Source organism: Pongo abelii, chromosome 6 (assembly GCF_028885655.2).
Source record: "Pongo abelii isolate AG06213 chromosome 6, NHGRI_mPonAbe1-v2.0_pri, whole genome shotgun sequence".
Taxonomy (NCBI): Eukaryota; Metazoa; Chordata; class Mammalia; order Primates; family Hominidae; genus Pongo; species Pongo abelii.
In genome coordinates this window covers 57,953,405-57,981,235 of record NC_071991.2, presented here as the reverse complement: position 1 = coordinate 57,981,235, position 27,831 = coordinate 57,953,405, and the positions used below count along the sequence as shown (strand labels likewise).

Below are 27,831 nucleotides of genomic sequence, written 5' to 3'. Positions count from 1 at the left end.
ATAAACAGAGTGGGGTCTGGGGCCTCTCTCCAAATGCGACCCTATCTGCTGCTCTGGCCCTGCCTGGGTGGCTGAAGAGAGGGTGGGGTGGGCAACAAAGGGCTCTGTCCTTTCAGCCCATCTCCTCAAGGTTATAGGTGATGTCCAATTTTAAGGCAGAAGTTCAAAGGCAGCAAACAAAGACGAAACCGGCATCCTTTTTTTTTTTCCCAAAGGGAAAAAGTAGCCTCAGCTGGAAGCTGGGGAGAAAGCACCCTTAGAGGCTCCTGGGAGTCTGCTCTGCCTTGGAACCCAGACCGGGCTCCCTCTTGCTGAAGCCTCCACGGGCCCCCAGACGGTCCCACTGCAGGCCTACCGGTCCTGAGGTGAGCGAGGGCAGCCTGGGGTCTGACCTGTTGGCCACCTCAGGCCCCAAGGCCCTCTCCAGGGCTGAGGTCAGTCTGAGGGGATAAAGTCCCGTATTCCAGGCCCTGAGATACCACCCAGGTCCCCACTTCCCACAAGGACGTAGCCAACCACCTTGGTTTCCTAAGCCTGGCTTCTATTGTAGCCAATTCCTGACTCAGTCACCTTCTCACCCCCTCAGGGGCCTGATAACTTGCTCCTCGACTAGGTAGGGCATTTTTGGGGGGATGGGGGGAGGGGGGGCAGACATTTGGTAGTAAAAGGCGATCAGGGAGAGGAATGTCACACCAGGATACTCAAATTTCCACCGTCTTTATTTTCCTTGTGCCCAGTTGCCTGTATACATGCTGCCACACACACTGTGGGTAAGAACCAGAATTGAGGACAGGCCAACACTCCCGGTACAAATGGAGCCAACAGACATTTCTTATTACAGGGAGGCAAAGGAGATTCAACGGGAGGGTGCCTGACTTTCCCAGATGAGATCCCCAGGCCGTCCAGGCCGACTGCCTCTGAGCATTTCCCTAACTCTTTCCAAATGTTGCAAGAGATTAAAAAGACCATTCTCAATACCTTTTCCACCCCCTCCAACACCCCAAAGGAAATCAACTAATGGCAAAAAAAAAAAAAAAAGAAAAAAAGAAAAAAAAAGAAAAGAAAATTGGTTATGGTTTCTTTATTTACAAGTTTTTTGAACACCATCCCTGTATGAAGCATACATTCAAATATTCTTAGCAGTGAGCGAGTTTAACCATGGAACACTGTAAACAGATAGAGCCTTTAAATATTTTCATCATCTCTTTTCCCCTCTACATTGCATCCTTTAAAATTCGCTTTGGTTCCTTCAGGGAAATATATATATATAATATAATATTTATCTTTTAAAATAATTCCACCTCACTCTCAGGCTCTTGGAAGGTCACCAGAAGCTGCCAAGCTCAGTTCAAGAGCCAATGAGGGCTGAGTGTGGGGCTGGAACCCGGTGTTTTGGGGGACTCAAGGCCCTCATAGCCAAAGCTGGGGACCTGCTGGCCAGGCCCGCTGCTCCGCAGCCAGACACTGAGCAAATCCAAGTTTCATTACGTGTGGTGGAGAGTTTGCCAAACTGCCGCACTCCACGGCCATTTCCTGCAGAGATCTCAGGGGCCAGTGGCCTGGCCGCAGCCTCTTGGCTTTTCCACGTCTCCCACCTCAGGGAACAGTCCACTCTGCGTCGAGGCTTTGGGCCTGAGTGGCAGGCTGGAACCAAGACCCTCATTTGGTAGAAAGAAAAGCCCGGTGGGCTGTAGGAGGCGGTGGCTAGGAACTCAGGGCTGGATCAGTGTGGTGGGTGGCTAGGAGGAGTGGAAAGACACTGATGCCACCTGGAATCATAGATTTCTTTTCCCACAAGGATTTGCAGCCCTCTTCCACCTCACAGCCACCTCCAAGTCCAGCCGCTGTTCACATGGGCTTTGGAAAGCAGCTTCATTCTGGGCAGCTAGTAATCCTACCCCTTCCTCCTGCCCCTGTCCCCAAGCTGAACTGGGCTTGGAGAGCACACAGCTTTTTTACTCAGGGGTCCTGGGGGTGGGTAGGCTCCCAGTAGAGGGAGGGTGTGGAGGGGTTAGCCTCCAGGGGGTCTGGCAGGGGGCCTAATCCCCAGTGGAGACCACACCCAGCCCGCAGCTCTGCAGGCTCCAAGAGTGAACCACCAGGGGTCCCAAACCTGTCATTCTAGCTGATGCACAGCTCTCAGAATCCAATGATTATCAGGAATCTTAACCACTGAGATCTTAATCAAGAGAGTCCCAGGCCACCTCCTGTGGGGCTATCTCCATGCATCCCTCTCTTGCACACCTCTTTTCAAAAGTCACCATGTGGCTTGACCTTGTCAAGGGCAAAATCTGCATATTATCTCATGTGTATGAAGCCCCCCACCCAATTCCAGCCGCTGTAGTCTTAGAGGAGTGGATTTGCTGAGTAGTACTGTAAACGGTCTCTGTTAATTTTTTTTTCCTTCATTCTCCTGTTCTGAAACCAGATTTTGACTTGACGATCAGTGAGGTTGAGCATGCGGGACAGTTGCAGGCGCTTCTCTTTGTTAATGTAGACGCTGAAGAAAAACTCCCGTTCCAGCTCTCGGATCTGGTACTTGGTATAGGGGCAGCGCTTTTTGCGGGTGCGTTGGCCACCTGTGGAGGTAGAAAAGGCAGGGGATGAGCCAGGTGTGGGGGCTGCAATCCACCCCAGAGCCCATAGATGAGAAGAAGGGCTGCCACGGGGACTGGTGGTCCAGCCCAAGCCTCGTCAAAGTCTGCCCAGGCCCCTGCCTTTAACGCTCCGACTGCATGCTTGGAACGGCCGCAGCTGGAGGCTCAGCAACAGATAAAAGCCAGCTCCCTAAATAGGCCCCCGGGGAAGCTGCTCCCGCTGCCCCCAGAACAGAAAGGAGAGCTTCGCACAGCAACAGGCGAGTTTGCACTGCCTAAGCCTCTTTGAAAGCAGCCGAGTGGGGGTTGCCGGCTGCCTCTCGCCGGCAGACTAAACAAACAGCCGCCTGCGGACATTTCACCTTCCAGCACCTGGGCTGCCCCTTCCCAAGGCAGTAAAGGCGGCTCCAGTCCCAGTCTTTCCCGGCTGCGGCCAAGACTGGGCAGTCGTTAACATCTGGGGCGGCTGCCGGGTCTTTGTCAGCCTGAGTCCTGGCCACCAGCTTCTGCCTCCCCGGCTAGCCTTCCGGCTCCCCCGAGGTGGGGAGGTGGCGGCGGAAGCCCCCTACCCTAGGCCTTCGCTGAGCACCACGGCCACACGGCCATCCTGCACATGGCAGAGCAGCGGCGCTATCTTAGGTAGGGTGAAGGGAAAGGGGGCTTCCCGAAGCTGCGGGCAGGCTCTACTTGCTCCCCGTTAAAAAAAAAAAAAAAGACCCACAAGACCAAAAAAAAATCGCTTTTGACACATTGAATAGCAATTGTGAATAACATGCAGTTGGGCAGAAGGAGGCACGTAATTGCCACCACGCCAGAGGAAAATGGCTTCCTTTGGACAAAAGGGCCAACTTTGGGTGAATTTGTTCTTTTAATATATTGCTAGAGCTAAGCGGGCTACTTTATCTGTTAAACGCGCTCCTAGCGCCGTCGTTAAACAGCGACGCCTTTGAATCCCGGCCGGGACTGGAGTCCCGGCGCAACACATGGCTTTTATAAAAATCTCCGGATTACCTCGCTATCAAAGGCTCCCGAAGCCGTTGCAGGGGGAATTTACAGGCGCCCACCTCCGGCTCCCCAGCCTGGAGCTGGCCCCGAGCGGGGTCGAGCTGCCGGGCTTGGGAGCTGAGAAGGGAAAAAAGGGAAAAGGGGAGTTGTTTTTTTTTTTTTTTTGCAGGCATGCCTTGGCCGGTGGGTATTTCACGGCCAATTTCAGCACTCGCCACGTGATCCCGCCTTTTATAACAAAGTTTTGTTGGGGGAAACCTAAAGGCCCTTCATAAACCTTATATGCTTATAAAACAGCATATAAAAATTTAACAGCGGTGCTGCGCTAGATTTCCAACTCCCCTTTCATAAAGCGCAGGGCGCTGCCTTTATACGTACTGGAGCCGCCGGCCTTGTCCTCAGTGTGGCCGGAAGACGACTCGGGACTGCTGCTGCTCTCGGGGCGCCGCCGCCGCTCTTTCTCCTCTGCCGCCGCCGCCGTCTCCCGGCAGCCGCCGCCGCCGCCGCTGTCCGAACTTGAAGTTGTCGGCGCGCCCGTGGCAGCCGCCGCCGCCGCCGCCGCCGCGGAGGTCGCCGTGGCCGCCGGGGGCCCCTTCTCGGCGCTCTTGTCCCCAGGGTAGTCGGAGGAGGCGAGGTTTTCCGGGGTGCCGTAGGCTGTCTCGAAAAACTGGTCGAAAGCCTGTGGCAGGACGCCGTTCCTGCCCACGGTGCTATAGAAATTGGACGAGACGGCGGGGGTGGGGTGGTGGTAGACGTTGGCCGAGCTCTTGGCCAGCACGTCGCCAGGCACGCCGGCCGCGCTGGGCGCCTGCAGGCAGTCTCTGTGCACGAGCTCCTCCGCGGAGTAGCAGTGGGCCAGATTGCCGCGGGGGTGCCATTTAGTGGCGGGCTCAATGGCGTACTCTCTGAAGGTCACTTCGCGCACGGGTTGGACCTGGGGCAGGTTGGAGGAGTAGGAGTATGTCATTGGGCGCGAAGACGGGGTCTGGGGCAGAAAAGAAGGGAGGCTGGAGAAATCTGGACCCGAGACGTAGTAAGTACAACTTGGCAAATACATGTTAGAGGAGCAGGGACCACGCTCATCAAAATCCATCATTGGGCTACCTTGGGCTCTCCGCAGTAGCCGAGCTTAACATGATTCTCCACTGCAGCTGCCTCTTTGAAGCGGATCCGTGAAGTAGAAATTTGGAGACGTAAAGCTGACGTGGAAATCTATCCCCATCCTTAGCAGGGAGGTGCTGGTCATGTGACCCGATGTTGAAATTGACAAGCTGCGAGCTAGTCCGGGCCTTTTTTCCCCCCCTCTTTCCTTTTTTTTTTTTCCTCCCCTCCCCTCCCTCCCGGCTTCCTTTCTTTGTAGCCACCTCAGGGGAAGCAACAGATCGTCACTCGGTGTTCTCACCGAAAGCACGTAATCGCCGGTGTAACTCATGTTGGCTGGGGGGGCCTCCCGGCGCGCGGAGAGGCTGGGGTGCGCCCCCATGCAGCATGCTTGTGCTCAATTGCAGGGTCCTCGTTCTCGAGTGTGCAGAGGGCGGTGAGAGCTCAACTCTCGTCCCCACCTCCCACCCGCAGCTCCTCACCCGGTGGGTGAGGAATGCCCTGGACTGGGGATAGCCAGGTGGGAGTCCGTCGCTGTGTGGCCTGTGGTCTCGGAGTCGGTTCTCCTGGAGGCTCGCATTTGCACCCCCTTCTTCGCAGTCCCCCTCCCATAGACTTGCTCTGGGAAGCGCTTCTGCCTCCGACCCTAGCCGGAACCCCTTCGGGGCCAGAGTTTGAAGCCGTGGATGTGCCTGCCTCGTGGCTTGTCCGATTTGCACGGTGACTTGATTACACTTTCTCATTCATGGTTACTTCCGAAGCGCTTTAGTGCTTTCCGTCCCTAAACCGCCAACAGCCAGAACGGCTTCTCCCCGCGGTTTGTCACTGAGCCGCAGGGCCCGGAAGGGCCTTCGTCTTACCCGGGATCCACCTCTCCCCTCATCTTCCCTGCCTGCCTCCTCATCCCACCTTCTGTCCTTGGAGAAACCCCCTCCTCCTCGCTGCCTGCCGGGCTTCGGAGTGACTCGGCAGAGACAGAGGCACAGGGGCTGCCCTGCTGCTCACCGGTCCACCCATCTGCCTGGTCTTCTGGAGCTGAGGACTCGGGAAACCATGCAATTGAGGCAAGCCTTGGGCTGCTTTAGAGGCGCTGACATCCGAGGAGCCTTCTCCTGGGTATGCTGCATCTTCGTGGGGGGCCCATCAGGCTGCTTACAGAGCTCCAGGGGTGTGGGGAGAATGGGGGTGGAAAGGACGGGCTGAGGGCCGAGGAGAGGTGGCTGAGAAAGGGGTAACCCGCCTGCTCTCCTTCCTTGCAATGTGTGAGAGTGAAAGCAAGGGATGTGCAGGGCAAAAACTCAGAGAGCTCTGTGCCTTTCCTACTGCTTATTCCACAGAAGGAATACAATATCAGAGAAAGGAGAGGTGCTTCCCAAACTCCCTGCACCTGGGGAAACAGGGATGCCTTTAAAAAGCTAGATTTGTGCTAAGGATAGAGAGAGGTCATAGCAATACTCTGAGTCTAGCTTTCTTGAGAAGAGGGAAAAAAAACAAATTAAGAAGGCAAAATATGCTCCCCATCCTGCAGGATTGAAGGAGCAATGTTTGGAGGAAGTGAAAGAAGGGAGAGGACACAGAGCAGCCAGGCAGGGCCAGGAGCTGAGAGGCGCCCAGACCTGAGGCCTCCCAACAACTCTCTTCTTGGAAGGATCTGGGGTGTTGCTGAAGGAAAATAAAAAATATGTAAAAAGATAACCTTTTGCTTTTCCCTCTCCAGGAAATAGCCAAAGTTATGTACATATCTTGGGGAGATTTAGAGTATAAACTCTAAGATCTTTGGTATTTAAGTGTCAACATCGATCTATTTATTGCTGAGCTGACTGTAACTGACTCAATAACAAATCTAATCATGTATTGCACTGGAAAAGAAATATTCTCATTATGTATTTTCTCCAAAAAATGGCCTACCATTGCGTTTGAATACCTGCTGTAAATATCAATAATATGGAGTAATTACTCCGTAGTCGAGTAAACTAATTTATTAGCATTAATGTTTATGTGGCTCTCCACCTCCCCCCAGCACCACCTTTACAAGGATTGCTTATCACAAATCAAGCTACTTGGACACATTGGTTTAATAAACTCTTTATTCAAGATTTGCTACAAGAACTTTCATGTCCCTTGAATCCCTGAGAACTGAACTTGAAATTATTCGTGCATCTTCAGCTTGACATATTTGTCCACTGTGGCTTGTCCAGAGGGCAGCAGTGCTGTGAGTGAGAAGGTCCAGTGGGAAGTAAGGTTATTGGAGAAGAGCAGCTTCAGACCTCCTAAAGCTGGGAAGCACATTTACAGAATTGCCCTGCAGCGAAAAAAACTTCTATTTCCAGCAGTGACCAACAAGGCAAAATGTTTGTTTCTCCACAGCATCTCTTTTTTAGAGACAGAATATAGAAGACAGAAGGAGAGGTTTCAAACAGCGGTATTCGAGCTGTTCCCTGGCTTGATTTTGGCTATCCCAAGCTCTCTCTCTCTGCAGCCCACCCAGTCCACGCCACCCCTACCTTCGAACAAAAGGAATGCATGAAGGGTTTCAGTGACTTTGCCATAACAAAGGCGCCACCATTGCGGGGCTCGCCCCGCCCCTGGGTGAAGGCAAACAAATTCTTGCACTTGTATTAGGGCTTTTAAGACCATAATTGAACCCGGGGGCGTCTAGGAAAACCGAAAACAGTTCTAGACAGACCTGCGGTTTTATAGCAGTTTTGGCAGTCAACTTCAGCTTGTGCCTGAGCAGACGGGGCTGTGGTGGCCCGCCAGCGGGGGATGCCAAGCCACCTCCCCCAGCGGCACGCAGCCCCTCTCTTAATTAGATCGGTTTTCCCCTGGTGTCAGGGAGAGCGGTCCCGGCAGAAAGGTCGGTATGGGGGTGTGCGCTGTTCCGCATAACCACTGCCTCCCATGTCCTCCTCGAGGGCCAAACCGAGAGGGTGCTGGCAGGGCTGGATCCCACGGGTGTCCGCAGGAGACAAAGGCGAATTCCGGAGAAAAGGCTGGGACTGAGAAAGGCGCTCCGGGAGCGGCTGACAGGGCAATTCGGCAGGCTGCACCGAAGCCGGGTGCCCGGAGGGACTTGCCTCCCGGAAGGGGGTGTGTGGGGGCGCTGCCGTGAAGATGGATGAGGAAAAAGGCTTTTGATATCAGCAGAAGGGAAAAAGCCTGGAGTGGTCGAGCACTTTTAGTTGCCCAGCAGGAATAGGAGACGGGTACTCAGCTCCCCAAGGCTGCGCAATGTCCCAGCTTTGCCCGCTCCTGCCCTCGTGTGCGGAATATGCTGGCGGTGTGAATGTGAAGGTTTCAGGGGGCTGGGGTGAGGGGTGGGCGCAGCTCTGAGGATCTGACCAAATCTAGGGGAAAAAGGGGAGGCAGACCTTCGGGTCCTTGGTTTTGACTTTGCTCTGGAGCCTATGATTGACTCTTCCGCTTTGCAGGAGGTCCAACAGCCGAGCTTAGCCCACCGGGCTCTGGGAAAGACCCGACTGAAGCCAAAGCCGCCCCGGAAGGCCAAGTCCGAGTTCCATTTCTTGAAGAGGCCGGAGCGGGTAAGGCTGTGACATTGGCCCTGGCGACTGGCTTCCCAGGAGCTGTTCTTTCTCAGGAGCTCCACAGCGCGGTCCATCTCCAGAAAACTGTCTTCAGAGTGTATTTCCTTTTATCGTCAACCCAGAGCCCCACCGCGGCTAATGCAAGAGGCCAAAAAATGTTTGGAGGAAGAAAAACAAAGGCAGGAAGTGGCGGCGGCCTGACGGTGCGTGTGTGTCTGCGGAGAAGGGAGGGAGCCGGTTCAGTCTCTTCTTGTTTTTCCAAACTTCAAGGTCCAGGCAGCCCTCTGCAGGGCCGGGCCCCATCGCTCCCCGCGCAGCCTTGGAGGTGGCCACCCGGAGAGGAGAAGGCCAACGCCCGCGCCAGGCTTGTCAGGCGGAAACGGCTAACAAGGAGATTTGGTCAGCAAAACAGACCGAGCCTTTCCGAGGCTTCGTCTGACTTGGCCCGAAAGGTTGGGGAGGGGGGGCTTGCGCAGCGCCTCAGGGACCCTCCTCTCTGGGGACTACCATCCCTGAGCCTTACGCTTCGTTCCACCGCCTTTGCAGGCGGAATATCGGAATAAAGTGGGTCCAGGCGCCTCTGCCGCCTCCGCTTCTTCTTGCAGCCTGAGGGGTCCGGAAGGCAGCGGGAGGGCGCCGGCGGGCAGTGCCCAGGCGGGGTCGCCTCGAGGCCGTCAGTGCGCACCGGGCAATGCGAGGCCTTGTTACCGAGGTTGTTGTGCTGGGGGCGTTTCCAGCACAGTCATTCAAGGGACGTGAGCTGCAAGGATCGTCACTTGACAGGCGGCTTAACACCCTCTCACTCCAAGGGAGGATACAGCTGGGTGGCCGGGAGCACCTCCACACTCCAGGCTTCCCAGCTCCAGCTGGCAAAGCTGCTGGGCCACCCTCTTCTCTCCTTGGGGCTGGCTTGGGAGGCAGCAGCTGCTCCTTGTCCCAGAAATCTGAGAATTCGAAGTCCCCAGTACTTGCACATGCAGCCCTTTGAATGCCCAGCATTTGTCCACCGTCTCAATGTCAATGCCAAGCTGCCCCAGTCACCACTGTCCTTCTCAAGGGAGTCCTGTCCCCCTACAGTTCCTGATCCTGCTCCTGTCCCCCCTATAGTTCCTGTCTCCTGCCCTGCCTCCTTCCAGCCATTCTCACCTGCTGGGACCTCCTATCTCTTCCCTACCTCTTTTGATGCCTCTGCTAGACTGAGCAACGGCTGAGGTGCCACTGGAGGGCATCCAATACTCAGCCGCAGAGAAGACGGGCTGTTAGGTCCCTGACTCTCGCCCAACTTCGGGCTTCCACCAGAGCCTGAACTGAGTCTCCCACCTCCTTCTTAGGAATACTCCACCCCAAGGCCCCACCAAGTCCGGCTTATCTCCCTTCCTCTCCCCTCCCTTCTCTACCCTCCTTTCTTCCCCAACACTTCCTCCTTCTCTTCTGTGGACCCAGCTGCTGCTTTTCTAGGCTGAGCAACCCAGATGGGCTAGGCCTGGGAGGGGTCAGGACCCACTTGACAGACTGAATCTCACTCCCAGATGGCTGCAGTTAAGTTTCTCTCTTGGTGAATTGCTTAGGGCACCATCAATATTTTGCCTCCTCCTGCTTGCCTAATCCCTTACTTTCCTCTGTCCACAAATGTCACACTGTTTCTAGAAAGCTACACAGAAGAGTATTTCAACCCTGGTGACCATATTGCACACAGGTGCAAGAACTGGCCCGGAGGTCCTGGGTAGAAATGGCAACAGAGCTCTTCTCCATTTCAGGAATATCTCCTTCCAAATCGAAGGGTTCCTGTGGGCACGTCTGTCTTCCGTGGTGAGCTGAGGAGATGGGTTGTCTGGGAAGGCCCAGGAGATCTCCTAGTATTTGTTCTCAGGGCATGGCTTATTGCCAGATCATTGACGATCCATCACATTTTCCAGGCGCTGCCCAGAGGCAGTACCGAAGCTTCAATAAAAAAATCAAGAGATCAACTCTATCATCACTAGCAGGTGGAGGCAGGGGTTAATTTGTCCCTTTGTTGAGACACCCCACCCTCCCCCAAGGTCCCCAACACTTCCTAAAATCTCAGAAACAGGTAATGCTCTGAAGTGGACTTCATAATTCTGCTTGGTCTGACTGGCAGTTTCAGTCATCCTTCAAAGCCCCTAAATATCTGAAAAGGCCCATACCCTTCCCCTGGCCACTGCAGAGTGGGGCACAGGGCTCAGCTGAGGGTCTCAAGTACCTAAGCAATCTGGTTATCATTTACTTTAGTGGATCCCAAACTGAAGGGAGAAGAGAAGATTACTTCCTTTAATAACTATTTTTATTTTTATTGTTGCCAATTATTAGACTTCTTTTTCCTATAGCATGGGAACTAACGGGGTGGGGAGACTTCGAAGGGCGAAGCCCTAGTTCTCAGTGTCTGCCTTTCATTCCCCATGCAGCTTTGGCCCAAACGGGAATCCCAGCAGAGTTTGTCTGAGATAAAGAAGACAAAAGGGGGTGGCCCAACCCGAAGGTTGGCTCTGGTCCTTGGGTCTCGGTCCCCACAGCTGTAGCTCACAGGAAGCCCCCACGCCACAAAGCTCCAATGCTTCCTAGGGCAGCTCCATTTCCACTCAGTGCTCGTGGTGTCTCACATTCCAGGCTTGAGAAGAGCCATCACCCCATCCAGCCCTCCTTCCCTACACACCCTTCCAGGCAGTTCTGCGATGGGACCCATTCACAGACAATTGTTTCTGCTATATATGCCCCCACAGCGCAGCCCATCCACACAGCCCTAGGGGTACAATCCAGATTTTTGGCTTCCGCGAAAAGAAATCCTTTGCATGTCCTCTTTGGTTCACCTGGAGAGATAGGCTCAGCGGCAGACCAGGCTTAAGCTAACTGTTTACCGCAGGACCTGATGCTCTGATCTGCTGGAGGCAGGCTATGGGCAGGGGGTAAGCGGCTGTCTTCCTCGCAGAGTGCAGTGAAGGATTCTTGGGGGCTGGGAGTCAGGAGTTTTTACCTTGGAAGAGTGCGCCTCACATCTCAGTGTGGATTTTAGGCAGGAAAAGAGCATCAAGGGTCTCACCAAAGGCTTGCCACGCACTGAGGGAGGGGCCTGGACTCAGGGACCCCAGGAGAGGCTCTCCAGCAGGGTCTTGGCTCCCCTATCCTCTTCCCCGCCAAGTCGGCCCTATGTTCCTACCAGGACCCAGAACTCCGATCCAGCCACTTCCTTTCCCCTGAGCTTGCAGGTGCTCCCTCTCGCCCCCGCTAGGCCTCAGCGGGCTCCGAAGTCTGCTGGACTGGGGCAAACCCCGCTCTTCTGGGACGGGGACACGGCCTGGGCCACCCGTGGCTGCCGGGACTCCTTTCCAACAGGTCTGGGGATGGGAGAGTTGGAAATCAAGAAAGAACCTCTGCCTCCAGTGCACGAGCCCAGAGCCCAGGCTACCAGAACCCGCTTGCAGCAAGCTAACTGTGTGTCCTGTGCCTTCTTGAGGCGGCGGCAGCGATCGGCCCTGACCATGGAGGCGGCCGTGGCGCGGAGGACTTGACCTTTACGGCGCGAGAGGAGGGCGCTGGCTGAGCCGCTGGGAGGGGGACGCTGCTCTCTCCAGCCTCCTCCACCCAATAGCAGTCCGCTCGACCCACGCCTGCTGCGCGCTCACCCCCTTTCCCCCTCCATTTTGTGCAGTGTCCGCAGACCCGCGGCCGGAAACAAAGCCCCCAGCCCTGCTCTCACCACCCTTCTTGCAAGCTGCTGTCGCCAACCCCCCAGGCCAGAGGCTCAGAGCTAACGCTAAGCTCCTTAAGGCCCTCTCCAGGGCCCTCTTCTCTCGCCTGACCCCAGCCGCCCTCAGCCAGCTCCTGGGTACCACTCTGGGTGCCAGCCGGGACCTGCCGGTGCCACGGTCCCGTGCGCGGGGTCCCGGCCTCGGGCTGCAGGCGGCTCCGGGGCCTACAGCCCAGCTGCGCGGAGCGTGGCAGAGGCGCGGGGCGCAGCGCAGCCCGAGGCTGCCTCCCTCCCGGGCGGACGGCGCGGCCGCTGGGGTGCACAGCGTAGCCCCGCGTGCCAGGCTCGCTCTCCGCTCCCTCGGATAGCTCCCACCCCTCGGCTCCGGGCTCAGAAAGCGGAAGTATTTGGTAGAGAAAAACACGGTTTCTTTTCAGCTCGTCTCAAAATCCCTTTTAGAGAAAATGCTCCTGTCAAGTTTTATTTCCCATTGCAAGCCACCTTCCACGCTGCCAAGAATTAAGACCGGGAGAGATTAAATACCCGATTATTCTCCTGGGGAGGGCGGGGCGGGGCGGGGAAGTGGGCACCCACACCAAACATTCCTTTAAGTCGGCTTGTCCTGATCCAGCCGCGCCCGGGGAGCCCCACGAAGGCCCGCGTGGCCTGCGGTGACGTCAGCCTGCAGTTGCGGGACCACTCACCCGCACAGACACGGCCTTCGCGGTTCCGCGCCGGGACCTCCGCCCGCCGTCCTGCCGCAGCCCCGACCGGCCCGCGTGCCGTCAGAGGGAGGCCGGCTTTACACCGGCCTGAGCCTCCATTTTGAGTAGGGGGTTCTTGTAGAAGCGTGGAGGGTTTGGGGCCGCGCCTCTGTCCCCGAGGGGCGCGACATCAGGTAGCTCTCCGAGTTCACACCCCAGTACCTGGGGGAGGCCCTATGTCGCCGCACAACCGCCGGCAGAGGTTTGGAAATCTCTGAGACCCGTTGTAATTATTTCTGCCCGGTGGATCCGGCTCTTCAGCGTCACGAGAGCCGGGCAGAAATGAAATCAACTGTGGCAAGGCCTTGGCTGCTTTCACGGAGGAATTTTTCTGCGCCAGTGTCTTTTTTCTTCCCTTTAAAATAAAATTAAAAATAGCAAGCACTTCTCAGGCATTCATCAGAGATAGGTAGATGCACGAGGATTGAGTGGGCATTTTCATAAAGAATGAGGCCGGCTGTTATGGACCCGGCGGCCTAGCAGATGAAAACTTAATTAGCGTGCCTGTCCTAAAATCTAGGCATAAATCTCCCTCTGCCTTTTGGATAACGCTACATCTTTGCTTATGAGAAATGGGATGTGAGCAACTCGCTGCACATTTCTCTGATTCTCCAGGTCTTGGTCGGCTGACATGCATTCGATCAAGTTTAAAGGAATGCGCATAAATCAGCAAGCCCCTAGCGTCTCCTTGGGAGAGGTCCGCAAATCCAGGAGGGCGCCTCTGAACCCACCGGGTCTGGGGATTAGCAGTCCAGGGCAACCTCCGTCTCTGTTCCTGAACTCGGGAATTCGCAGAGGAAGCAAGACATTGTATCTTCACCAAGCCCTCCAAACACATGCAGCAGAGTGCAATCTGCACTTACATCTATTACAAAGTGAAATCTGTGTCAACCCTCTGCACACAAATATTGCATCTGCAGCTGAATTTTGCTGCCTAGTGGTGAATTTTTAAGAAAAGATTTCAACTAGGTTGTTTTAATTTTTTTGTTTCCTTTTCTGTTAATTTTTTTTTTAAACCCACAACTTGAATAACTTGAATGGGTGGCTTCAGCTCTGCATCAGTCACAAATAGGAGTGAAATGCACAGCGACATTTAACAATCATCCACTTAAAATAACTAAATAAATATGATAGTACTGAGAGCAGATAGAAAAACTAGGGTCTTTTTTTAAAGTCCCATTTTTATTATTTTTTATTCAGGAAGAGTTTTCTTTTTAGAAAAAAATACTTTAATCAGGCTTTCAACAACGTTATCCATGGATCAGTGGCTGATACTATTATTCCTATTTTTCAGGAGGTGGCTGGTCTCTCCTTGTTTTTTTTTTTTTTTTTTTTTTTTGGTTGTTTTTATTTTTGTTTTTTTAAGGTTTTAGACTGATTGCTATTTGGGCATTAAAGGAGCCATAATAAATAATCCATGCCCACTTCAGGTTATCTGGTAGATCCACAGAAATTTTAAATAGGAGGAGCGTTAGGTAAGATCGACACTATCAATGACCATTTTAGAACTGGGGGGAAAAACCCACAACAACCCTGAAATGTCTTCTGTCATTACAGTTTCAAAAACTAGAGAGAGAAAAAAAGAAGGGTACTACTTTACCCAGGGTTCCAGTAGTGGTGATGGCTTTCGAAAGGGGCGGGATCCGGGCTGGAGAGCTGCTGTTGGCCTCCTTCGTAGGCTCGAGGCTCAGAATATTTCTTACATCTAAAGAAAAATATCCCCCATCAACAGAAGAGTCCCTTTTGGAGCTGTTCTTAAACACACAGTTTGATCCAGCTTTGAGGGGATTTTCCACCACTTTAAACATTTTGGGAGAAAGTTGTTACTTTGACTTGATGGCAGCTCATTTGGAAATGGAGTACGGTTTGGAACAAGAGGTGGAGAGGTGGGTCTGAAGCAACATTATCATTTGTTTCCACAAGTGGAGTGAAAATCCTCAGGGCAGCAAAATATAATTGAATTTCTCAAGACCTTTCGGTATGTATGTTTCAACACCAGCCTGTTTTTGAGACAGCTTTAGAGACTCTTTCCATAATTCTCATCTATAAAGAAGCTGTGAGTCCTCAGGAGAGGTTGGAGAGGTTTCCGGCAGCCACTTTTGTAACCAATCAATATTATTTTCCATAAAATGATGAATCTGGTTCTTCCATTCACTATTACTTTCCTCTAACGTAAAGATAAAATTAGCCTGCATCTCACAGTTCTGCATCCCACGGCTACTGATTCCACCAACATTTTAATACATAATGTGCACAGCATAGATTTGACAAAAACACATTATCCTATGTGTATATTAAATATACAAACATACATATGTAGTCTTTATGACTCTGAATACAGCACCTGATTGTTGTTAGAGGTCAACAGTAGATATTATTATTATTATTGTTATTATAGTTTTGATGGAAGTTGTTAATATTAAACATATTTATTTATCTTACAAATCAAATGGCAGATTCACAAGCACCAGTATAAGATTGCACACCACCCTGGAGCAGTACTCAGCTCTGAGTTATCCAGGATAACTCTCGTTCTGTATCCAATCCTGTGGTCATTTTGTAGATATGAAATATTAAGTCCTCTTTACTGACCTCTCAAGAAGTGGGTTTCTTGGAATTTCTGAAACATAACTGTAGAACTCTAGAGTTAGCAAGGCATCTGAATCTTAATTTGCTGTAAAGACTCCTCAATAGCTCTAATTACAGTGTGAGACCACCCTGGAGGGTGACGACCAGAAAAGAATGATGATTTAATAACACATCTTAGACTGTAACAAAAATGTACAGCTTTAAAGCAGATGTGCAGAAATCTGATGCAGAGCAAGCCACTGTGAAGACAAATCAAATTTGGCCATTAGAGAAGAGGAAAAAGGCTTCATCTTGTAAAGTACATTTTGTACCTCAATTCTAGAAATCACCTTAAATTACAATATCTTGGGTCATTAGCAATTAATGATATGATATCTGTACAGATTCTACAAATATATATACAAGCACACACAAGCACTAATATGCAAATGTATATATGTGTACACATATTATATATATTTACATATATACAGGGACATGTATAATTTACATATATTCAAATTTGCTCCAGCTGGAGCCAAATAATTGAGTACTGAATCTCTAAAGTCAAGGAGGTAAGAGCTCTTGATTCCCTTGGTTGAAGAATTACAAGGAGGCTTGTCAACGCGAGGTGGCGCCCTTGGTCTACTAATTCAGCTAAGGCCAATTCATGAGTTGTCAAAAGTCAAGGTCACAAATTGTCTTTTTTCGTCAAGGTCAAGGTTTAAGGCCTTTCGTATTCCTGTCATTTCAACAAATATCAAAACCTGCCCTCTCAGACACACACAGACCCAACAGCAGATTTTAAAATATGACAGCCTAGGCATTGCTGATACAAAACAACTGGTTTTCATTTTCCACAGGGAGCCTGGGAATTCATACTATCTCTTCCTCCTTTCTTTTCTCTCCCTTTTGGAATACCTGACACTTTAATCTCCTTGAAGCACTTATCATTTTTTAGGATTTTAGTTATGAGGGATTTCTCCCTTTTCTTAAAAATTTGGTAGCAAAAAAAGTACTGAATAATAATAAAGAATGGTCCTTGATTTATATAAGACAAACCTGCTCCTTTTCTTTCTGTGCAGCGCACATTTAGCATAGGAAAGTAAAGAGTATTTTCTGAAGATTTTAATGGCAGTGACTATTTTATTAACAGAATTAATATCATGATATCACTATCTACAGGTCTAAGGTTTTTTTTCATTTTTAGTAGAAATATTTAAAAAGCAGGTGCACAAATACATTTTCACAGTGTGCTGAATGTCTTTATTTACAAGATATCATTCTATAGTGAATATGAACAAAACGAATGTGCTGGTTGAAATAACTGCTTGATTAAAAATGTGCTGTGAAGACGAATCACTAATCTTTCTAATGCACTCTGATAACACAATAAACATGGAAAAATACTAATCTCTTAATAGATCAAAATATAGAATGTAGACACCTAAATATTTCAGGGGAATGAATTTTCATTCTGAGTTTTCTAAAAAAGAAAAAAGAAAAATGATTTCTCCAGCAAATGTTTAGCAAATATTGGGAAATGCCAATTCAAATGAAAAAACGAATTGTGTTCAAACCAAAGTCCATCATGCTGGGATGGAAACTCTCAGGAGATCTCACATAAAGTGAATTCTGCGAATCATCTGATGATTTAAACATTTTCAAAAAGATACCAAATCCTTTGGAAAATAATGGATATTGGGGCAGTAAATATAGTCCAAATGCCACAAAATATGCTTGTTATAAGCAATTTAAAATTATTCTTAAAAGGACATTACCGACCCGGGTTCTCTTGTAACCTGAAAGGTTCAGCTGGTTGGTTTTACTATACTTCCAAGACAAATGATCCTCAGAAGAGTTTTCTCTCCCTTTCTCCCTTCACAGCAAATATTCCAAGATCATTATTTCAGTACCTTCTCGTTTCCCCTCTAAATCTATACACAAAATGTTTTGCAGAATATACAACAACGGTAGGAATTTCACTAAGATTTACCTGAGCAAACGCTTAACATGCAAAGGGAATGGCGACCTAAGAAGGACAAGCAGATGTTTACAATGGCCTCTTGAGTTTGTAACCAACTTCCAGATTATTACCATCTAACGCAGTGTCCTAAAATATAACGATCACATAAATACTTACAAGATTTCAGTAACTGTGTAACTTATCTGAAATTGCGTATTTTGGGGGTTGACGTTTGACATTTAACGGGCTGGGCTGGTGGGGTTGGCGGAAGAACCGGCAGTCTTTACCTTTCTTAAAGTTTTAAAACAGTTGTAGATTCCATTAAAGAGAAAGAGATCTCCTTCAGGAGAGCAAAATGCCAGTGTCTGTCTCTTTCTCTTTCCCATTCTTCAATTATTATTAAGCATTATTATCATTATCTGGGTAAAGCAACGAGTTCTGAAGCGTTTCTTCAAGTTGCCTTCTTGCTCCATTTTTAATCCATTAACTAGTGGTTTTCAGTTTGTTGATGACTTTTTTCTCTTTAACCCTCCTGTTCTGGAACCAGATTGTGACCTGCCGCTCAGAGAGATTCGTCGTGGCTGATATCCGCCTCCGTTTGTCTTTAGTAATGAATTTATTCGTGGCGTATTCCCGTTCAAGTTCTTTCAATTGCACCTTGGTATAAGGCACGCGCTTCTTTCTCCCCCTCCTATAGGAGCTGGCATCCGAGGGATGGGAGACCACGTCTAGAAGACAAGGGAGAAGGCAAGTTACACAGGGATCGGACCCCAGCCAGGGCGTAGGCGACAGCTCGATCTGAGCCACCCGCCTTGCAGCGCCCGGCTGCTCTTTGCCACCCGCTGTACAATCCGGCCTTCTGCCAAAGCCTAGAGAGTCAGTGAGGAAGGTAGTTAGTTCTGAACTGAAATGAAATCGCCCAGGGCTCCAGTGACTTCCCCAACCCGGCCATCCTGCAGGAGCAGCGCGTAGGCAGCTTCGAGAGATAGCCTGGTCCAGCGGCCCACACCTTAGCGCCAGGCTCAAGGTACAACACTTCTGTGCCTGCCTCCATTCTGGGTGCCTGTCCCAATACTCGAAGCTTCTACACTGAAACCATTTTTGAGAGAATGAATAGGGAGGGGCAATTGGGGGAGCTGTTTTCTGGTCAATTTCTCATCCTTAAATTGGTGTCAGGGGCTGGGCAGGGCGGGGCGCAGAGGGAGAGGGAAGCTAGCCGAGGTCTCCACAAGCCACCCCTCACCCAGGGAGGGCCAGGGACCAGCTCAACTCGAGGCAGTGCAGGCAGCCCCAGCCAGCCATGCTCGGGCTCCCAGGGGTGCAGAGTCGCTAGGGCAGACCAGGAAGAGAACAGAAAGGCACCCGGGATCGCCCGGGTGCGAGCGGAGAAGAAGCTGGAGCAGAGCCGGAAGACCAGGGCTGGGAATAGATCGTCATTTACCGGGCAGAGTGGACTTCCAGAGGTGGGGAGGCTGCGCCTGCTCTTTGGGGCAGTACATTTGGCCGTTCCAGCCGTTGGGCAGCGCCCAGGGCTGGTAGCTTTCCATGGGAAGACCCAAGGGCTCGTGGCGCGACTCGCCGGGGCCCCCGAGGCCCGGCACCACTGGCATATCCAGGTAGCCAGGCATGGGCTGATGGTGGTGGTAAGGCCCGGCTGCGTAGCCCTGGTGGTAGAAGGCGAACTCCTTAGCGCGGGAGCTGAACTCCTCGGCAGCTGGGCCGGCGGTATCCATGTACTTGTCCGCGAAGGCGGCAGCGGCGGCGGCCGAGGCGGGCTGCGCGCACGACTTGATGGCGTTGGGGTGCGGGCCCATGCGAGCGCACGGGTAGTAGCCGCTGCCGAAGTAGCCATAGGGCAGCGCCGCAGGCCCCGACGAGCTCTGCGCCGCTGCCGAGCAGGGGCTGCATTGCTTGGCGGCCTCTGCGCCCGCCGGGCCCGCCGGGCCGGGCCCTCCAGAGGACGACGCGGCGGCGGCGGCGGCGGCTGCAGCGGCAGCGGCGGCAGCAGCGGCGGCAGCCGACGGGGGCGCCTCCCCGGGGGCGCTGCTGTAGGCGGACGCGGCTCCTGGCGCCAAGGGCGCCGGGTGCGCCATCAGGTTGCGGCACTGGTTGGCCGCGGCCGCCGCCGCGGCCGCGGCCGCCGCCGCCACCGAGAAGTTGCCCCCTGCCGCCGCGGCCGCCGGGTGGGGGAAGCCCCCGCCCCCGGCCCCGGCCGCCGCCGCCGCTGCCGCCGCTGCTGCAGCCGCCGCCGCCCCTTCCATGTTCTTGTTGAGCTCGTCGGCCACCAGGCCGCCGCCGTTGTCGTAGAGAAACATGACTGTGGGCTCGATCCAGCGGGGGTGGAGGAGCACGGAGGCTGTCATAGCCCGAGCCGCATGGAGAAGACCCCAGTGGCGCTGTTTTAAAAAGCCCCCAAGAAGTGAAGAGCGCGCGGCGCGGGGCCGGGGCCCGAGCGAGGGGGGCGGATCGCGCCCCGCGGGGTCGCGCCAGGCGGCCGCCCATTGGCCCGGCCCCCCCGCTCCGCCCACGGCGTATGCAAAGCGGGCGGCTCCGACTCCAGCTCTGCACGGTGCACCCGCCGTCCCCGCCGCGGCCCGCGCCGTCCCCAGCGCCAGCGCCAGCCGCGCGGCCGCGCACCATTCACCCGGGGGAGAGGCGGGAGAACGTGCGGGTGGGGCAGGGAAGGAAGGGCGGCCGCATCTCCGCCCCCCTTCCCTTCCTTTATCCCAGTAGGGCCCAGACCCGCGCAACCAGGCGGGGAGGGGAGGTGGGCGCGCGATTGGGTTGCGATCTGGAGCGGTGGGGACAGGTCAGGTAATTCTGCCGGCGGTCAGGGATGGGAGAGTGGGGAGGACGGGACCAGCCTAGCTCAGAATGGGTGTTTCTTGGAGCCTCTGGGACTGTTTTCTTTCCAGGAACCGGGGCGTATTTCTGCAGTGAGACCCTAGGACGGACATCGGCGCCTTCGGCTTCGATGGAGTTGCGATTTTGCTCTTTCCAGGGAAACAGTGGCAGGGTGTTTGCTGCTTGTCGGTTCCTGCGGATATGCCTGGCTCATGGGTCCCAGGACATTCCACTGGAGGCTTGGACTGCATTTAGGAGCCCCTATCCCTTCCCTGTCCACACTGTTATTGAGCAATTTCATATGTTTGCATTTAGACCCATAGACTCAGAACGACTCATCACAAACACACACAGTGTACACTCACATTCGCACACTTAGGTATACAGCCTGATCCTTGCTCTGACCCGGTAACAACGCTTCCTCCTCCAGAGACTTTGAGATAGAGCGAGCGATCCGTGTGCACCATTCATCCATGCTCCCACCTCGCCAGTATGGCTGGCTTGTTCTGGAAGGGGCTTAAGAGGAACAAGCCCCAGCTGTGCTTCTGGCTGGGACTTAAGCCCCCCTTCTGGGCCCTAACGCCACGCTTCTTTGTGGACCGGACCTGACTCTCCAGGAACCTGGGAACCCGCTATTTCACTCTACTTTGGGACAGGAAAAAGGGTATCTTTGGGGCCACTTCCTGCCTTCCCCTCAAGTAGGATCTCCAGCCTGCAGAGGGTGCCTAGTCCTTCTTTGCCCAAGAACCAGCCCAAGAAGCCTTTCCTCTGTGCCTGGGAAATGCAACTTTTTCTTGGGAGCATGGTAAGGTGTTGGTGCTGAAGAACCAAGCAGCGACCCTTCTTGCAGCTGCCATGTTTTGTCGAGGGGTTCTGGGGGTCCTGCTGCTTTAGGGCCACATACTTCCACTTCCTGATTCACTACTGTGAGCTGGTCAGATGCCTAGAAGAGGAACAAGCGTTCAAAGTGAAAGTGGGCACATTACCGGAATAGTGCTGGGGAGAGTGCTGGATTCTTTTCCACCCCAGGCGCACTGGTGAGAAGCCAGGCTTGGACCTGTCCTCTGTTCCTAGCTTGCACAGTCAGCCCTAAACTCAGAGCAGCATGCATACCACCCCCCACACACACCCCACCATCTGCTCTCTAAGGCCCCTGGGCTTCCTGCAGGATCCAGACCAATGTGGCTGGGCTTGGGCTTTTATCTGTCCTGATCCTGGGTTTGTCCTGACCAATGTAAGTGTCGCCCAATAAAACCTTCTATGACCCCCACACCAGCCACCCCCCCACCAAGTGTGCCCTTTCCTTCTTGACTTTTTAGCAGTTCTGGGTAAATATTGATTTGCCCCCAGTTTACCTTCTCCCTGACTGGCCATTTGCAGACTCAGGAACTAGCCTCTGTAGGGACTTGATTTTTCTGTTACTTTCTGGCCGTTTCACCACCCCCCTTCCTCCCTCCAAGTGGCATTGTAAAACTCACAGTGACAAAGAGACAGAGTAGGGTTCGAGGACCCTGTTCCTGGGGACTTGAAGGCGGTTTTACATACGGGTCAGACACGGCTGGAGGCCAAGGTCAAGTTGAAAGTTGCAGTCCAGCCAGCATGAGAATTGCCATGCAAGCGTAGAGACACAGGCAGCAGCAAAAGGCCCATTGCCCACATCCCCTCACTCTTAATTTTCTCTCTCTTTTTAAAATTCTCGGCTCTGACTCTGTTCGGCTGCCCAGAATTTTTTGGTGCCTTCGTGGGGTTTTTGGGGCGGTGTTCACCGACTCTTCTTCTCTGCCTCCGCCCTGCTTAGCCACGGCTTTGAGCCTCTTAGGTTTTCCAGCCAGACCCGGAAAAACGAAAACACAGCTTGGGGAGCCCCCACTAGCCGGCGCCTGTGCCAGCTCACCTCTGGCCATGGCGCAGCTGCCGGTGCACACGGCGGCCAAGGCCAGCTCCACATTCTTCCCTCCCCTCCCACTTCACCGGAGCCCCGAACCCTGCGCGCAGAGAAAGGGTCTCAGCTCCACAGACGACTGGGTCCCTCCTCACCAAAAATGGTGAGACAAGATTTCATCTGTCGGCCGAGGAGCCACAAGCAGGTTTGTCTGAGAGGGATGGTGCTGGGGGAAGGCTTTGGATTGCATCTCAAATTAAGCTTTGCTCCTTAAATGTGGCGCTCTTGCCAAGAAAAAGCTTGGGGCCTGAATTCTTGAGATTTATGGTGCACCTTTAGTGATCAAATTTATCTGGACTTTTTTTAGTTCCCCGATGTGTCCCTATCATTTAAAAAAAAAAAACAAAACCCTCTCAAGACATGCTTATTTAGAGGAAGGCACCCTGCTTGTTCCTTTCTTGTCTTGGATCTCAATATATATCTTATTTTTCTACCAGACATGTCCATGGCGTCATGGCATGCCCCACTGTTTTCAAATGTCTGCATGTCCTGTCAGCATTGAGTTGTAGCCACCAATCAGTGGAGGTGGTTTATAGAAGGAGAATGAGCTCTGAATAATTTTGGGTCTGAGTTTCAGAATTTCTACTCACTTTTAAGCAAGAATAATCTTCCTTCCTGTCTTCTGCTGAGGGAGATAAGATATTTATTAATGGTTCCCAATATGATTTCTTTCCCTGCCAGGCAGCCAACAAACTGACTTGCTGTGGCTGAAGAAAGTTTGGAGGACAATTAAGATGAGTGTGCTCTGGGAAGCAAGCACAGACCCTCCTAGCATTCTTCCTCTTTTCCCAACGGCAAGGTCAAGATGTGCTTGCCTGCCAAGGTAGTGGGTCCTGATCTTCTGAGCTGTCTGTCCCTCTGATTTTTTGTTCTCCAGGCTCAGGAATTCCTATAGGATTGCAGAGGCACCTTCAACCTGACAATTTTATATTCTCAGGCTCCTCGTGTGTTAGACTGGGGAAGCCAGGGCACCCACTAGGATCGGCCGGCAGCGGTGGCACCTTAGGCATGACAGCCAAGCAGAGGGCTGCATGAGTAGAGGTGGGAGAGGTGGGAGAGGCTGCATTCACTTCCCAGGTACTGTCTGGTGCACTGATTTCCCCGGTGGAGCCCTGAGAGGGCAGTGCAGGCAGGACCGGAGGGTAGTTTCTGCAGCATGGCCTTTATTTCAGGAATCACCAGAGCCTTTCTCAGTGTTCCAAAATGCCTTGGCTGACAAGGCTTCTTACTTCCTGGGGTAGGCCATGGTGCCCTGCCGGGATTGATTGCCCAAAAACCTCTCACTGAAGAAAAAGACCGCGGCTAGGTTTTTCTGGGTGGGGGACTGGATGCCAGCCTGGTCCACGGGGCTCTGGGCTCCCAGCATTGGAGGAGAAAAGGAAAAAGGGAAACCAGGTTTTAATCGAGCTTGATTTTCATTAGCAAATGAAATTTACCTGCTCTCACTTTAACTCCGAGGAGGCTGTCAGCACTGCTCCCTGGCACTATTTCTTTGCATCCATCCAGCGTTAGGATAAACACTCCTTGGTTGGTTCTAAAGACGCTTTGTATTTCAGGATATTCATGTGCTTTTAATGTATCCAAGCAGCTTTAAAAGACACTTTTGCAGAAAATCTTAACCCTCTCTCTCCCACCCTAGGTGGGCTGGGGCACAGAGATAACGGCAAAGGAAGAAAGATCCAGAGGAAAAACTGGTTGAGGGGCTGAGGAGAGAGAAAGAGAAAAGACGAAATCGTCAAACAGTGTAGCATCTCTGAAGCCAAACTTGAGCAGATCATTTGGGAAAGGAGCAAGTGGGCGACGGCTCTGCTTACGGAGGGAATTTTGAGTGTCCCCACCAGGTGGAAGCTGTACCCTCTTTCTTAAGGGGAAAGGGTTGGTAGGTCCTGAGATCTGGGCTGAAGTTGGCCAGTGGACCGGGAAATGGTGCATCGAGTCACTCACTCAACCTTTTGTTCTAGATTTTTGTGCATTTGAAACAATAATAAGGCAGTAAAAGGCTTGAGGCTGTGGGATAGTTTTGGGTTATGGTCACTGCCGTGACCAAATGTTAACATGGTGAAAGTGGAAGTACAAGGTCCAGGAAGATCTACAGGGACCCCCACTTTGCCTTTAAGATCCCTTCATGGGGTGGATCTCAAGGACAGCAGGTTTTTGGAGGAGCAGCTCTCCTGCTGCCTGTAGAGTTTTTTGTTTTGTTTTGTTTTGTTTTTTCAGGTACCACAAAGCCACTAGCGCACAGGGATTCAGAAAAGACGGCAGGAGCCCAAGGAAAACTCCAATTTGAGTACAGCCCTGCCCTGTTTTCCCCAGAGAGTCCCTGAGCAAGGAGACCTCCACCCCACACACACCATTTCAGAACAATCAGGTTCCAGACTCCCATGAGGAGCATCTCCCACTCCACAGCCTTGGCCAGCCGCGCCCGGACTCCTCAGAGCTGGCGCAAACTCCGGCCTCCAAAACTCGGCTCTGGGAGGCCTAAATGACTCCGAAGCCGGCGGCGGCCGTGGCAGCGGCCGTGGTGGTGGAAGAGCTCTTTTCCCCGACAGTGCCACTGATCGCTCTTCACTGGCACTGGAAACAGCCTTCGCGGAAAGGACCGGAGCATGCGTTAGAAGCAGAGGGAGCTTGGAGAAGGGTTCAGCTGGAAGGAGGAAACGCCTTCTCGCAGTGCGCGGCCAGCCCGCGGGGGACACCGGCTTGCTGGACTGCGGGGGCCTGTGCCACCCAGGGAGTGACCTGCGGGTCACTCAGCCGGGGCGCTGGGCGAGCGCGGGACGGCCCGGAGAATTCCGTGCGGCTGCGACGGGAAAAGGACGTGGGATCTCTGTACCCGACGCTGCCACTGGCCCAAAGGAATTTTACCCGCGAGCGCCCACCCCCACCCTAGCTTGATGCTTACGCCCGCAACAAAACAGGAAACCAGGACCGGGCAGTGCATTCTTTAAGTCAACAAATACACTGAAGACTTCGAGCGTGTGAAGGAAGTAGGGGGTTTGCACGTAAGCCTGGCCCCGCTGGGCTCGGCTTTCTCGCTGAGAAAGCGGCGCAGGCAGCCAGGCGGCCTGGGCCCGCGGGGGTCCATCTCGCCCTAGACTCCTAAGAACTCCCACGGCCCTGTTCCCAGTTGCGAATTCTTACTGCACAAAGCGACGGAGGGAAGGAAATTCACCAGCGCAGCGAGGAGGAAGGTGAACTCAGGACCCCTTCAAGTACACACTGAGGTGTGATCAGAGTTTTATGGGCACGTTATATGCTGTAATCATAACGATGTGTGTGCCTTGATATGCACGCATATTCACGCATCAAACGTGCATACACACACAGAGTGAATGTGTGCATCCAATGTCATGTGGGTGAAATACAGGTATCATACCCAGCCCTACGAAAAAAAATTCGCCCTGTCGGACCAGCCTGGTGACATACTTCGCTGGTGCATCTCCTTACTCACTCTTACTTTTCCGACCCCTCACCATTCCCTCTCCTGTGGCTTGGTAAATACACCTGTCCTCCGTGGAAGGTGAGTCCTGGACTGGCGTTGCCCGGTTCGCATGTCCTCCCCAGAACCTCCGTCTGGCCCCAGGGACCCTCACTGAGCGGGTCTAGAGCACCCAGCACTGTTCAAGGAGCAGCCGCGGTTCCTTTGTCCCGCAGGTCCAGCCCCGTTCGGCCCAGCTCTCAGGGAAACGAAGCGCTCAGTAAGAACTTTTGATATTAGTTTGTATGGGTATTTACACTCTGGTGAGGGGAGCTGAGTACGGAAGCTCCATTAATCATACCCCAACCTCGGGTTTAGATATTCAGTTTATGGGTGGGGAGAGGGAGTTTGCCGGAAAGAAAGCATCAAGGTTGGCCGCTGACTCCAGAGAAATGAAAAGGGAGCAAGGTCGTTTTCTGTTTCTGGAAATCAAGAATTAGGAATGGGCAAATACAGGTGCTAACCAACAGACCACTTTTTTGTTTTTTGGTAGCCCTTTGGCAGGGATAGTTTTTCCACCTTTGCCCGATACAATTTTTTAAAAAAAATCCTTTTGTTATGGAATTTGTCAAACACACACACAAGCATAACAAACCCCTATGTATCCAGCTCCTAGTTTTGACCCCTATTATAATTTCATCTTCAATGTTTTATTATCCACTTCCTCTCTCTCTATCTTTAGTATTTTAAAGTAAATCCCAGATAGCATCACATCATTTCACCCCCACCATAGGATTTCAAAGATCTGTTATATTTCAAGATTGAGTAAAAGGGCTTGAAATTGAGTTATTGCAATGAAACTCTAGAAAAAACTTGAGGGTTCACCCAGGAGTAAGCTGGACAAAAAAGGGGTTTGAGGGGTGGACCCATCTTGCCTAAAAATCTTGTCTCATCTTTCTAAAAATTACATATGAAAGAGGAAGATTTATGTTACCTTTTTATGTGAGAGAATCGTCCTTTAATAGAAAATTTCTGTTGCTGCGTCAGAATTATGGGGGAACACAAAAAACATACCTCTGTCCTTAGTGTGTCCTAAATAAACATATATTCACTTATTAGTGGGTAAGTGACTATATTCCATTTCAGCACCACTCCTCCCCTGGTAGAAACTCAAAAGAAATTTCTAATGATTAAACTAGGAAAGTTTGCACTGAATTGATGGCTCATCAGAGCAACTGCTGTTTTCAGGAAGAAATTCAATGCCATGCATTGAAAATATCCCCCTAGCAATAAGGGTTTTTTTTTTTTTTAAAGAATGAGTAAAGGTGTTATGGTTTCTTTTGTTTTAATCTGGTAGTCTAATTTACGATAAGCATGATTCTCCCTGTCAAACTCTGAAAGTGACTTAACTGAAAGCCTTGGCAACTTCAGAAAGCAAAAAGGTAAAAACAGAAAATAGCACACTGTTGAATTTGACAACTTTTACACTACCCAGCTGCTTAATAAATTCTAACCCCAGTTGTCTGAGTGGATACTGATCATCTTTTCTATGGCAGTATTTTGTATTTGGGTTGTTTGTGGTTTCTTAATTAATTTTTTTGAGTAGTAATTAAATATCTGGAATGCTTTTACACTAAGCATATAAATTCTCATGGTATTAGAAAAGAGCTATTTGATGAAACTCATAAGGGGTATGTAAATTAAAAAAGAGAAGAAAATGTGTGTATATATTTTACAATAATCTTGAACGACTCCAACTGTATGTTGCAGAAGCCATGAGCTCTCTGCCCACTGTCTGTGGGGTATCAGCAAGATCGACTCCTACCAAGCCTTGGGCACAGTGGTGGGTTTAAGGGTCCCATGTCTCCAGATCCTAAGATGGAGTTCACCGCAGGGGTGAGGGCTTGGGTCAGGGTAAGGGTGGGGACTGCAGAAGTCAAACAATTCGGAGGAAGAGGGAGAGGGGAAGAGAGAAGCCACAGACAAGCCAGGAGACAAAGAGGAAGGGAGAGATGGGAGGGAGAAGAACAAGAAGCAATGAAACTGTAATTCTCCACAAAAATTTAAGCTACAGCAGCTCAAAGAAGGCCTGTTTTTAAAGCTTAGCAGAAGCCCATTCTCCACTGAAGCCTGTTCTTTGCGGAAGCCTGGCTGGGGGGTAGTGGGGGCGGTGCCACTGTCGAGTCTTCCTTGCCATTTAGGTCCAAAGCCTCCCTGTGATTTCTGTAACTGCACAAAAACAATCTGGGCTTTAAGAACCTGATTATTGTCCAGAGTTAAATGGAGGCTCGACCTTCTGCCCATAGAGAGTCCAAACACATGAATTCCTGCTGGTATCAGCTTCGGAGGCAGAGGTCGCGAGCTGAGCTTGGGACAAC

General features: G+C 51.9%; 3 protein-coding genes and 1 long non-coding RNA gene across 8 annotated transcripts; 2 read left to right on the top strand and 2 right to left on the bottom strand.

Annotated features, from left to right (window-relative positions):
* Positions 1-1,064: 1,064 nt before the first annotated feature.
* Positions 1,065-4,810, bottom strand: HOXA11 (homeobox A11). The gene is made up of 2 exons (XM_002818099.6): positions 3,981-4,810; positions 1,065-2,579 (listed from the first exon to the last, which is right to left on the bottom strand). The coding sequence occupies exons 1-2, from the start codon at positions 4,696-4,698 to the stop codon at positions 2,347-2,349; spliced, it is 951 nt and encodes a 316-aa protein (XP_002818145.1). The 5' UTR covers positions 4,699-4,810; the 3' UTR covers positions 1,065-2,346.
* On the top strand, positions 4,003-8,827 carry LOC103891146 (uncharacterized). 4 transcript variants are annotated; one of them, XR_010140859.1, is made up of 4 exons: positions 4,003-5,819; positions 6,724-7,997; positions 8,135-8,245; positions 8,371-8,827. XR_010140859.1 is itself a non-coding variant. In XM_063726038.1 (3 exons), exons 1-3 carry the CDS (start codon positions 5,757-5,759, stop codon positions 8,809-8,811), a joined length of 615 nt encoding a protein of 204 aa, XP_063582108.1. In that variant the 5' UTR covers positions 4,817-5,756; the 3' UTR covers positions 8,812-8,827. The 4 variants fall into 4 exon arrangements, 1 of the variants encoding a protein (XP_063582108.1); XM_063726038.1 differs by lacking the exon at positions 6,724-7,997 and having other exon boundaries at positions 4,817-5,819; XR_010140858.1 differs by having other exon boundaries at positions 6,724-8,827.
* A 3,563-nt stretch (positions 8,828-12,390) lies between these two features.
* On the bottom strand, positions 12,391-19,681 carry HOXA13 (homeobox A13). Of its 2 annotated transcripts, XR_010140857.1 has the most exons (4): positions 18,691-19,681; positions 17,427-17,977; positions 14,316-14,420; positions 12,391-13,070 (listed from the first exon to the last, which is right to left on the bottom strand). XR_010140857.1 is itself a non-coding variant. In XM_024249904.3 (2 exons), exons 1-2 carry the CDS (start codon positions 19,610-19,612, stop codon positions 17,733-17,735), a joined length of 1,167 nt encoding a protein of 388 aa, XP_024105672.2. In that variant the 5' UTR covers positions 19,613-19,681; the 3' UTR covers positions 13,728-17,732. The 2 variants fall into 2 exon arrangements, 1 of the variants encoding a protein (XP_024105672.2); XM_024249904.3 differs by lacking the exon at positions 12,391-13,070 and having other exon boundaries at positions 13,728-17,977.
* Positions 19,682-19,962: 281 nt separating this feature from the next.
* Positions 19,963-26,802, top strand: LOC100935717 (uncharacterized). The gene is made up of 3 exons (XR_008526965.1): positions 19,963-20,063; positions 20,165-22,180; positions 24,253-26,802. It is a non-coding gene; the product is annotated as an uncharacterized LOC100935717 (long non-coding RNA).
* The last annotated feature ends 1,029 nt before the right edge of the window (positions 26,803-27,831 follow it).